The sequence below is a fragment of the Notamacropus eugenii genome, chromosome 1, assembly GCF_028372415.1.
Source record: "Notamacropus eugenii isolate mMacEug1 chromosome 1, mMacEug1.pri_v2, whole genome shotgun sequence".
NCBI classification, from domain to species: domain Eukaryota; kingdom Metazoa; phylum Chordata; class Mammalia; order Diprotodontia; family Macropodidae; genus Notamacropus; species Notamacropus eugenii.
The window spans coordinates 329,963,394-329,976,269 of NC_092872.1; the positions used below are offsets into that span (position 1 = coordinate 329,963,394).

The 12,876-nt window shown below is 36.4% G+C and overlaps 1 protein-coding gene across 3 annotated transcripts in view; it reads right to left on the reverse strand.

The window, feature by feature from the left end:
* The window catches only part of SLC25A21 (solute carrier family 25 member 21), a 759,060-nt gene that overhangs the window by 88,244 nt on the left and 657,940 nt on the right, over positions 1-12,876 (reverse strand). For all 3 annotated transcript variants that reach the window (XM_072629746.1, XM_072629748.1, XM_072629747.1), the window contains one exon: positions 1,790-1,856. In XM_072629746.1, the coding sequence (XP_072485847.1) occupies positions 1,790-1,856 (67 nt within the window). The remainder of the gene's footprint in view (positions 1-1,789; positions 1,857-12,876) is intronic.

Consider the following 12,876-nt stretch of genomic DNA (forward strand, 5'->3'; position numbering starts at 1 on the left):
AAAAATATTTTATAAGTATTTATTGACTCTTCCTTTTCACTGCTTCCCTCTTACCCTCCACATATCTATAGAACAGTAAATAAATCTCTCACAATAAATAAGCATAATCCAGAAAAACAAACTCCCACCTTGACTTTGTCCAAATATGCATTTACATTCTGGAAATGAAGCCATTTTTTATCCCAAACATTTAGCACAGTGTTTAACACAAAGTAAGCACTTAAAAAAGTGCTTGTTCATCCATCCTTTATAGATTCATTTATTCTAGCTCCAAATTCAGTTTGTTGTCATTTTAAAAAAATATTGATTATTTTTATGGATTCATTTTGTGTTCTTTACTGAAACTATATTTTTTTCCAGTTTATTTGTGTATTGATTCTCTAGGATTTTCTGGGAAACAGTCATGTCATGTAATAATAAGAATAATTTTGTCTCCTCTTTGCTGATATCTACGCCTTTATATTCTTTCTATTGTCACATTGCTATCACAAGTATTTTTAGTATTATGTTAAATAAAAATAGGAAGGAGTATCCCATATAACAATTAGTAAAATTACTAGTATTTCTGAGTTGTCATATAAGAAAACAGGACCCTGTCATGACTATGTTTTTTAAGTGTTTTCAGTGTAAATGACTACTCTTTTCCTGCATTCATTGACATAATTATGTAATCTTGCTTTTCAATATGATGAATAATGTTGACTATTTTCCTAATATTGAACCATTCCTTTAATCTTTGAGATAAATTAAATGAACTTCTTTATAACACGTCTGAATAGGATAAATGGTGGCAACCTGATACGTATGAAAGATGTTGTAATGATAGAAATTGCAATTAATTAAATTTGAAGGAGTAAAAATGAGTTGAGGATATAACTGTAGTTATAAGCCTGAGTGACTGGGGATATGATATTGCCCTTTGGCGGTACTAGGAAAGTTCAAAAGAAGAAAAAGTTTGGGGAAAATGTGTTTTCCCATTGTTTTTGGAGTATGTATAAATTTGATTCTTCCAAGATCATGGTATTCCATGATTTGCAGCCATATAGCATTGCTCAGAGAATATTAATTAATTAATTAATTATTAAATAAATTATTAAATAGTATTATATTTAATATTTATATACAATAATATTAAATATTAATTAATTCATTAAAGAAATGAATTGAGGATCATAAAAATTACTACACAAATTCTCAAACAGGATACAGCAAACATAACGATGAACCAAATTAATGTGCTAACTGCCTGTTTCATTTACTTTGCTTTCTGGTATGGATAATTAAGGATAATGTCTATCACAAAACCTCAGAGTTTTCAGCATTTAGAATGGTGCCTGACACATAGTTAAGTACTTACCAAATGCTGGTTGATTTGGGAGAAATAGTTGGGTGCCATGATTCAAGTTTAATCCAAGGGATAGATTGTGGGGAGGTGTGTTTGGAAGAAAATTATTCTAAGGGAAAATTGGGAAATCTAATATCTAAACTACTGCCTTATTAACTACTTATTAACAAATTAGTATAATTACTTGGAGAAAGAACCTAAGAGCTGCTAAATATACTTCAGAGAGAAAGGAATTATAATTCAAGGTCTGCTATAGATTTTCAGTGTTACTTTCAGGGCCTTGAAAATAGTTCAATATTTTACCTTTATGACTTTACCCATACACAGGATGTTGAGAATGACTCATATGCAGAATGTTGAGAAATACTATAAAATATTCTGATCTCATAAGTATCTCTATTATTATGAAACTTCTTTTCCAAAGGTAAGGTATATAATGCTCACCTTCACTGCTCTTTTTGGTGTTTCAGCCAAGATGGGTGGGAGAATTCCTTTGTAAAACCCAAACAATCTGTTAGGGATGAAAACAAAGAATTTTCTCTTAGTTATATGTAAGAGCATTATGGAAAAGGCAATTTTGCCTTTGCTTATGGACAAAAGCCCCTTCTCCTAAATCATTTCCAAGTATTCAGGTTACCATCAGAAATAATTAAGTTTCCTTTTGTATTAGTTGAGAAGTGTGTGTTCGTTCTTCTTTGCCAAAGAAAACCATGTCATCAGAGAAATAATGACATGACTTGCACTTGACTTTGTTTTTGAGTGAGGGAAGGCTGTGCAGGTCACCAGTCGCACTTTTCTTCCAGAGTCATCTGAATCCAGTGACCAGATATTCATCAGGATGACTGGAGATGACCCAGGATGATGCAACTGGGGTTAAGTGACTTGCCCAAGGTCATACAGCTAGTGAGTGTCAAGTGTCTGAGGTGAGATTTGAACTCAGGTCCTCCTGACTCCTGCACTGGTGCTCTATCCACTGCACCACCTAGGTGTCCCTAGTTGAGAAGTAGAAATGCTATGAATTCCTTTTACCAGGATCATGATACTTGTAAGGTGATGAATGTGACATTAAATTTGAAAACTTCTTACCAGTAAAATCTGATGAATATAAAACTTCATCTATCTTCCTTGAGCTATGAAGAAAACACTCCTGCTTATTAATTTGCTTTTCCAAGATGCATAGTATATATAAATAGGATCATAGCTTTAAATCTGGCACAGATCATCTAGCATGACCTACTTATTTTATAGGTTAGAACACTGAGAATCAGAGCAATTAAGTGAATTCCCCAAGATGAAACAAGTCATTCATTGTATAATCTTTTAAATATGTCTTTTTAATGAGAAAAGGTAATCTAAATATCTGATATTTATGACACTCTACAATTTATAAAACACTTTATATGCATTATTTCATTTGATCCTAAAACCCAGTAAGATAGGCAGTATAGATATTATTATCTCTGTTTTATAGATTAAGAAATTGATACACTGGTTAAATGGCTTACCAAAGGTCACATAGTCAATAAAGTTAGAGCTGGGATTTGAACCTAGCAGTCACTTGTCTTTAAATTTAGTGGTCTTATGCTGAATGGATGACCAAATAGTTCCCAGAAAACAGGCAATTATGTACTAATCACCTTCATTCTGCTCCTGTTCAAGGGCCTAATACACTGAAATCCGGGAGACTTCCTCATTAAATTCTCTCAGTCAACCTTATAAGGAGATAAAGAAGAAATCCATCCATCTACTAGGTTTGGTTTAAGGAGCTCAGGTCCAACAGGCTTGTTTTGGTATAGTTCTCTGGAAAATTGTGCTGACTGTTATTTTTCCAAATAATTTGGGTGTTGATCATTATTTTTTAAAATTTTATAACATAATTGTACACAATTATACAAACGTGTAACACATTCATCTATTTACTATCACTTAAACTTAAACATCAATTAATCTATTAAATCTTTCCCAACAAAATAGCCAGAAAAGATCAGTTTGTGATAGTGGGAAGAAGGAATCAAAGATCTCCTTGAAGGTGGATAGAATTGAAAAAGGGAGGTGAGAGTATACTGAACAAAATTTAATGTGGTAGTTTGGTATAAATATGAAATATATCTGAGATCACTGGTCTTTTAGAAAGTTATTGAGACCTTTTAGATGTAAATTTTTAGATGTAAATCTAGGGGCAGCTAGGTGGTGCAGTGGATAGAGCACCAGTGCAGGAGTCAGGAGGACCTGAGTTCAATCTTACGTCAGACACTTGATGCTCACTAACTGTGTGACCTTGGGCACTTGCCTCATCCTGGGTCATCTCCAGTCATCCTGAAGAATATTTGGTCACTGGATTCAGATATCTCTGGAGGAGAAATGAGGCTGGTGACTTGCACAGCCATCCCTCACTCAAAAGTCAAGTGCAAGTCATGTCATTATTTCTCTGATGGCATGGTCTTCTTTGGCAACAAAGGACAAACACACTGTTCCCTTTATATGTGAATGGTTTGGTTGCTGAAAAGGGTAGAAAAAGAATATTTGTGTAAGGAAAACTAATAAAATACACTTAGGAAAAGATAAAGTCTCACAGAAAAAAATGGGGGAAAAAACAAAACCTATTATGAGGACTAGCTAGAGAGCAGTCGCTCAGATGAACTGAAGGCAGAGAGAAATGACTGAGATAATGATGGTTTCTGGGAAATGTCTATCAGTTCATTTGCATGTGGATATTTTTAGGTCTTAAAAAGTTATAATTGACAAAAGCATTGATAGCTGTAAACTCTTTGGAAGAGAGTTGAATCTGTTCTATAGTGACATCTATAGAATGAAAGAGGGCAAAACTCTCATGGGTGTTGCTCTCTACAGTCTTACCTGGTTAGAGACAGAAACAAAATGGAAAAGAAGGCTTTGTATTTATTTGCAGTGAGACAAAGTTTAGAATTGACTACTGTTTGTAGATCTGAGAAACTGGAGTTTTGTGCCTATATATTTAATAGATATGAGTTTCTTGAGTTTCCTTTAAAATTACCCAGAAGGAGCCAAAGAAAATAATCACTGGGAGGAAAATATCACTGGGAAGATACTTCTAGTTTAACCCATCCACCCCAGAGGCTGAGTTCAAAGAAAAATGGGCAACTATTTTTTCCTTTCCTTTGGAAAGCAATGAGTGCTAGATAAGTTTAAACCACTCCATCCCCACAGTTTGATTTTTTGTTTTTTGATTAAATAGGCCATCCCTTGAGCAACTACCTAAAGAAGCCTACTCATTGAATGGGTGTATCCCACTCAAACTGAGAATGCCGTAAGACTTTAGCCTGAAAGGGCCAGGGTCTCACATTGCATCCTGGGCCATCTCCAGTTGTCCTGATGAATATCAGGCCACTGGATCCAGATGGCTCAGGAGAAGAAAGTGAGGCTGGGGACCTTGCACAGCCCTCCCTCATTCAAATCAAAGTCAACTGCAAGACATGTCATCATCTTGATGCCATGGTCCTCTTTGAGAACAAAGGACAAACACAACAACAACGCAACAAAGATAGAATATAATCTTCTCTATCTAGCACTTACTGCTCTTCATAAACTGACCCCTTCCTACTTCTCTTGTCTTACTATACCTTACTCCTTTCTACATATTCAGCAGTCTAACTATACTGGCTTTCTTGGACAAGACAATCTATTTTCTACCTCGATGGCTTTGCTCTGGCTGGCCTCCATTCCTAGAACACTTTACCCTTTCATCCTGCCTCTTAGATCCAATGGCTTCCTTTAAGACTCACCTTTAGCAAAAGGCCTTTCTTAATCCTTCCAGCTGCTAGTAGTGCCTCTTCTGAGATTACTTTCCATGTATTATTTACATGTTATCTTCCTCATTATAATGTGAGATTTTTTGAAGGCAGGGCCTGTTTTTGCCTTTCTAACAAAGCTCTTGGTACATAGCAAGTGTTTAATAAATGCTTGTTCTTGGCCTTGAAAGGAATGTCACACCCCAGAAGAGTAGTTGGCCAGTAGGGAATCCATTCTCATATGGAGATAGGGGAATGAGTTCTCCGGGATTGTGCAAATAGGACTCAGGCTCAGGGATGATTGATATCTTGCTTGCCAATGCTGTCTGATGCTTATGTTACATGTACACACTCCGGCTCATTATTCTAGCAATCAGGCAAAATCTGTCCATCAGGGTTCTAGGGCATCCCGAGGGATTTGGGGGTTCTCTTTTCTTTATCATCATCAGCTGGAGACCCTGCATGGTTGAGTCTCTCCCCCTAATTCCCATTGTTAGGTGTTGGTAACTAGCTTCTTATCTCTACTTAATCATGTTGCACTGATTAACATTTTAAAAATGAAATTCACCTTGAATATATAGCAAGAATAAAGTTAAAAAATATATTTTCTATAATACTTTGAGACATATTGTACACCATACCAGGAGTCTGAGGAGAAAGTAGTCTCAATTTACCTCAGTTCCTACACAGCACTGATCCAATAAATTCGTGTTTCTATGTGGCATGACTACCAGATGAGACTGAGTCTCAATTACCACCTGATTGGAGTCTCAAATGTCATTTTCAAAAGTTGCTTCTTTATGTATCAGTCCTCTGCTAGTTGCAAGACCTGGCCTGTACTCTGACTCCCAGATTTCTGTGACTCTCTTACCCAATCTTTCAAAATTCCCAAGGTAGACTCTCCCTTCACCTATAGTGGAAAAAAATAAAAACAACAACAAAAAACAAAGGACAGAGGTTCATTTCTCAAGGTCACATGACCTCTGAGGGGTGGTTTCATGATTTCAGCATGGCTTTTCACCAGAGACCACAAGCAAAACAATCCTCAATATCCCCAGAAGCAAATGAGACATAGAAGGATGATAGAAGCCAACCACGTCCTTTAAAATACTTCCATAATCAATCAAAAGCCTCCTCTTTACCATGTGGTTAGCCAATTGGAGCCAGTTGTAGAATGTCTGCCCATGTTCTGTAGCCTACTCAAAGCACTTTGCTCACCCATTATCTTGGTTTTCCCTAAAGTAAACCCCCTAGCCTCCCTGTGTGGAGAGACACCATCCCAAGACGATCTGTGCACAGTCCTCCATTATGGTTCCATGTACATTTCGCAAGGTACTTTTCTTTACAAAAAACCTTGTGCAAAAAAAAAACAAAACACCAAGGAAATAATTCTTATTTTACAAATGATGAAACTTCAGGTTAGAGTTTAGATTAATTACCTCAGATGACACTTGACTTAGAAAGTAGTGAGTAGAAATTCAAACTCAGTTTTTCTAACTCTACATCTGCAAGTAGCAATATATACATATATATACACACACATACATACATTCATACATATGCACACATGTGTACAGCTGAGCCTCTCCAATTCTATTTCCTCATTTGGAAAATAATGATAATAATGTTACTTACAAGGATCAAATTAGGTAACTGTACATATATGTATACACATACTTATATAAATATATACACAAACATATTTATAGCTTGATAAACTTCATACCAGCTACTATCATCTCCTTAATATCTATAAATCCATGAATGATCTTGATGCCACATGTTACCCTCCTAGTTGTACAGATGGAAAATAGAGTTCAGGACCAAAGTTCACCAGGGTCCTGCTGTCAGGATCTTTGTCATTTTCATATCATTATTAATAAGCAAGAGAGTCCTCACCATGTGCTACAGCCTGAATTCACATTTGTTCTCAATTGTATAACAAAAGCCAAAACCTTATAGTATTTATAACGTGTATAAAATTAAGATCAAAACGTTCATTGCACCCCTTCTCAAAGACACAGCTTGTATACAGCACACTTGAATACAGATTTGTGCCAAAGCCTACAAAATAAATGATTTTACTCCTCATTTCCGTCTCTGTGTGTATGTGTATTGAAACAAATTAACATGTTGGTGGCTCCAAGGTCTTGTCACAGTCAATGAAAAGATGTTGATTGTATGGATGCACAGAAATATGGAATTTCCTGTGATTAACAGCATATACTCAGTCTCAGTGGTTTATTTACAGTCAGCCAAATCTTCAAAGAAGCTTTAATGTTGTCACTCATTAATTGATTCATAGGTTCCCAAGATTTAAAGCACGAACCTAAGGACACTCAGTTCTTCAATATGTTCACTCAGACATCATGTGCCCAATTCATGTTCTTTTGTCTTTTGGGAAGACTGGAGTTGAGGGTATCTAAAAACTTAATTGTATAAATTTTTATAGCTATTTAGCCCAGTTTCAATGTATGGGAGGACAAATACAAAACATTCCAAAGGAATGGAATGATCCAATGTCTTATCTAATGCCTGTGAACCATTTGTTTATTATTTTGGTTCTTTAGTCATTTTTGTTGTTTCACCAATGTGTTCAAATACTATTATTGGTAGAGCAGAATCCCATTTAACCTCGTAGCTCAAATGAGTTAACAGGTTGGACACTTTGCAGTATGATATAAATGCTAGCTTGTTTTTTAAAGAGGCAAGTGTAGTGGATAGAGAACAGAACCTGACTTCAGATCTAGCCTCAGACATTTACCAGTATGACCCTGGGCAAATCACTCAACCTCTGTTTGCCTCAGTTTTCTCATTTATAAAAGGGGGATAATAATAATCCCTATCTACCAGAGCTGTTGTGGGGATCAAATGAGATAATATTTTTTAAAGCCCTTTATAAACCTTATTAAATGTGCTATATAAATGGTAGTAGTAGTAGTGGTGGTGATAGTAGTAGTAGTAGTAGTAGTAGTAGTAGTAGTAGTAGTAGTAATAGTAGTAGTAGTAATAGAAGTAGCAGGAGATTGACCAAGATTCTAAGCTGGTAAGCAGGATTCCAGAGATCAGTAACTACATGTTGCTTTTTTCTATCCTTCTTTTCATATTTGCCACTAAAAATATTGTGTCATTTTTCTAAGGGCTGTCTTTTTAGGAGGTTGATACCTATTGCATAATGGGGTGTTAGAGAAAAAAATGGTCTAAATATCATTTAATAAATCACTATATGGAATCTTAGGATCATAGATTTCTAAGTGAAATTGAAATGGAACTTAAAGTTCTTCCTGCCCAATCTTTCATTTTACTGATAATAAAGGCCCAGGGAGATTACTTGCTATAGTTATACAGCTTATGTGATGAGTAGTAAATGATAAAGCCAAGATTTGAACCCCCATTCTCCAACTCAAAATGCAGGACATGCCCATCTGAACCATCCTGTTTCTGTTTGGCAGAGAAGGGGAAGTGCAGATTTAAAGTGTTACCTATGAAAACCAAACCTTTGCCTAAATTAGGTGGCTTTGTCAAAGATAAAAGACCTTGGGTTCCTGTCCTATGAGATTAGTCAGATTGCTATGACCATTAGGATATGGCAGATTTCAAATGCTAGGGATGTCAGGATAGATCTAGATAGCATTTTAAGGCATGAAAAGGTCAATCAAAGAAATTATTTCCAAGTTCCAAAGCCACCTGTAGCAAACCACATCCAACACGAGAGGAATCCTATCACCTGGATCACAGCTTTTGCCAAAAAAACTGGCATTCAGCAAGAGTCCAGAGCAGCAATAACAATCACCAGTGAAGCATAAAATAGGAATGACAGGTAAAGTGACATCAGATCTCTAGTTGGGGAAATTGGAAAGCATTAACACATCCATATAGCTAACAGAGCACAATTACTACATTTTATTTCATTTCAATAGTCAGGACCTAAATGAACATCACCATTCAATTTTGTTCTGGGCAGTGGCCCAAGCTCATCTTTGGTGAGGTTGATTTTGAAACATTACAGTCAATCATATCTTCACAATTTGTTCTTCCTCCAGGCTTTAGGCATCCTTCTGGTTTCCATTTCTTGTTTGGAAGCCTTGAGTCATCTGTTCTGGCAATATGACCAAACCAAATCAGTCATTTTCTCCAAATTATATTGAAATTGGGAACTTGCTAGTTTGTTGTTTTCGTCCTCTTTCTTCCTTTCACATAATTTTCCCTTTAAGGATCTCCTAATACAAGGCTGATTGAAGGCATACAATATCCTCTTTCTTTTGCTGCTGTCAAATGCAAGTTTCTAACCCACACACTATAGCTCTATAATTAAAACAATGAGGGCCAAATTCAGCCCTGGGTTAAGAGTGAGCAGCTCCCATTGCTAGCTGAATGCATGCAACCCAGGGCAGAATTTTGGCCCTGATGTTCTACCTTGAGGGCATTATTCTGACTTCACTTACACTCCACAAGTCTCAGTGGTTCACAGAGTCTAAATGAAAGAGCTGGGTTTCACGGCTCTGTCATTTGAGTTATGTGGAATCTACAATTTGAAGTTCACAAAATTGCATGCATCTTGGGGTCATTTTCATTTAGGCCTAGGGAAGTGGGAAGATTAGCCAAAGGGAATGAAAAACATTTTTTAAAGTTACATCTATTCTTCTCCCGAAAGCAACAACTAAGTTTTAAGGGAGACAATAAAAGTGCAAACTTTAGCAAATACTTTTAACACAAACTTCCTGCCAATCAACCTATAGAAAGGCTTCAGATGTTAATGGAATAACAGAACTTTTTGTGTTTGCAGTACTAATATGGACTGAATAGTCACCAGTATTCATAGGATTTTAGGCTGGAAGCACCTTAGAGGTTATCTTGTCCAGTCCCTTCATTTTACAGATAAGGAAACTGAGGCTCAGAGAGGTTAAGTGACTTGACAAATTTAGCAAGTATCAGGGCTAGGATTTCCCTGACTCCAAATCCAGAAGGATAAGGACTATTTCATTTTTGTCTTTGTATCTCCAGAGTCTAACACTATTAATGGCATTTAGTAGGTAATAAATAAATGCTTAGTGGCTGATTAATACTTCATCATGTTACAGAGGTGAGTCTTAACTTGTGAAGGCCATGCCAATAGAGCACAAGTTCCGGCTTTTCTCCCAGTAGTATAAGATTTCTTCATCTGTCTTCTGACTTTGTCCTATGTGTCCCTTCTTTCATTAGTTACTTCTTCCTGAAATCTCCATTTTGGATCAAGGATGCAGACCAATCATCTCTGATATGAAAATGATTTGAAATATACATGGTCATTTCAGGGTGGGGGTTGGTACTAGAAGTAAAGACTTTATATAGGGAGATCAGTAAAAACTTCATATAGCATGTGTCAATGGAACTGAGCTTTCACTTAGCCACTATGCCACCATCCTTACCCCTCCTCCCTTCAGCTCCCTTTTATGCTATCTTCCTTCATTATAATTGTAAGCTCGTTGAGGGTAGGGATTATCTTCCTTTCTGTTTCCATTTCCATCTCTAGTGTTTAGCTCAAAGCCTGGCAGGTAATAAATAAATAAATGCTTCTTAACTAACTGATTTATCAGTTTACTGAACTGGAAAGACTTTGAGTATATGACCCAATGAGTGTATGTCTTTGTTCAAGTACCAGCTCAGCTAAGTTTGGAGAGATCCTGTAATTGAAGGTTAGCCAATAAGTTTTTTGTTTTGTTTTTTTTAAGAAGCTAGCATAACATATAAAGACAGTATATTGAGGTGTATAAAGACTGAGATCGCCAATAGTGGAAGGAGTAACTATACTAAGGAAACGTTAGATTCTTTAAGTGAAGAAATAAATACAGAAAAACAGTGAAATGTTTTACATTAAACTGAAATCTTCTTTCCTATGACTTCTTCCCATGGCTACCAGTTCTTCCTTCTGGAGTCAATTAGAATACAATTAGTCATACTTCTGCATGACTTTTAAATATTCAAAGATAATGCAGTACAATGAAAAGAGTAATGGCTCTTCAAAGTGGGGGATTCAGATCCTGCCTTTGATGCTTATTATCCAGGTCACCTTCAAAAAATAACCTTACTTCTCCAGGCCTCAGTTTCCTCAAATGTAGAATGAAAAATACAGTAGATGTCCCCTAAAGTGCCTTCTAAATCTCTTCTTTAAAGTCTCTAGATTCACATTTATGAATGAGAAGTTCCCCATTATAACTGAGCCTATGAAAGGTGGAACTCTAACTATAGGTCTAAAAACCCAAGTTCTGCCTTTCTAAATAAAAAAAAAAATCACCTCAGCTGCCAGTATAATTCACGAGGCAGCCTGATGACTACCTTTCCTGGAAAGTTAGCCAGGGGCAATGCTGCATAGTATGACTCAACAAAAGCATTAACATGGTACAAGAACCTAGACATTTAATGGAAATTTCTGAGAGAGAAGAAGCTACTGAAATGGTGAATAATAATTGTAAAATATGAATGCCAGCTACTAAACCAGGAAAGTACAAGTAGTGTCTAGCTCAACTCAATCCAAACCACAAGTTTCATAACAACCAGTATAACCAAGATAATCTTGCTTAATAACTGGTCAAGTATGACAATTTAATTCAGTAGGAGAAATAAAATCCAGGATATCCACTAAGAAATGTGGACCATTCATATAATTGAATGGGGGCTCTGCATAAATTAATTTTATGGCAGAAGTGATAAGTGATAGAAAGAAAGGAAAGGACTCTTGAAAATCTCAATTACCTCCTGGTTCATCCTGTTGGATCAAGAAGTAAGGATTAGGGACTAGAAACCAAGAGGTAAGGTTTAGTAGAAGTTGTCTTTGATTCTGGTCTCCTCTAAACAAGCACCATTCATTTCCTGCTTCTCCAGCCTATACTTAATCTATTTCTATTAAGCTAACCTAATATCTCCTTGCTAGCTGGTTTCTAGGCCTTTGCCTATCCCTTTCCAAGAGCCTACTTCTTTCTTTGTGTCAAGCTTTGATATCCTCATTCAATAAAGCCTAGTCCAGAGCCCACTTCCCACAGCATTTGCCTTGAGGAAGTAGACAATGACTCTTTTAACAAGTTTCAAATGATTTCTTTCACATCTTGCGTATAGGTTTCATATTATCTTGTATAAACATTCCTGGTTTAGACAATTTTATCACTTGTCTTCATAACTCATGCAATGAAGGAGGGGATTGGTGTTAAGGTATCAGTGAACTTGGCTAATGCAATCAGCCACATAGAAAAGGCTGTGGTATCTGCTACTAAAAAAGCATGATGAGTAATGAAAGTAACTCACTCCCAGAGAGGCAACATATACTGACATTCTTGAACCAGTTCTTGTTTCCACATGATGAAGAGGACTCTCTTTGATTCGTTATGTCTATCTACTATACGAGTTACTCAAAACTGGAGTGTACTCAAAAAACAATAGTCAGCCAGAGCAGTCTTTTGACAAGGACTACTTCTGGACTTTCTGATATTGGAAAAGTAGGATATGGTTTTGAGGGTCTCTATTTGGGAAAGGTACCTTGGGTCTTCTCCTACTGGGGAATAAGTTCATAGCTCAAATCTTTGCTGTTGTGCCTGTTTCTATCATCTCCATTCTTTCTTGCTTTAAGCAGCTGAGAAATAGCTATGTTATGAGTTTGGAAAGGTCAGAAGAGCAAGCCACTAGGAAGTACATAAATAGACTTCATGCTGGACTTAGTAAACAGAGTAGTATTGATGGTTTGAGAAACAGCCTTCAAGATGCAGCAGTAATAGTTAGGACATGTACACATCC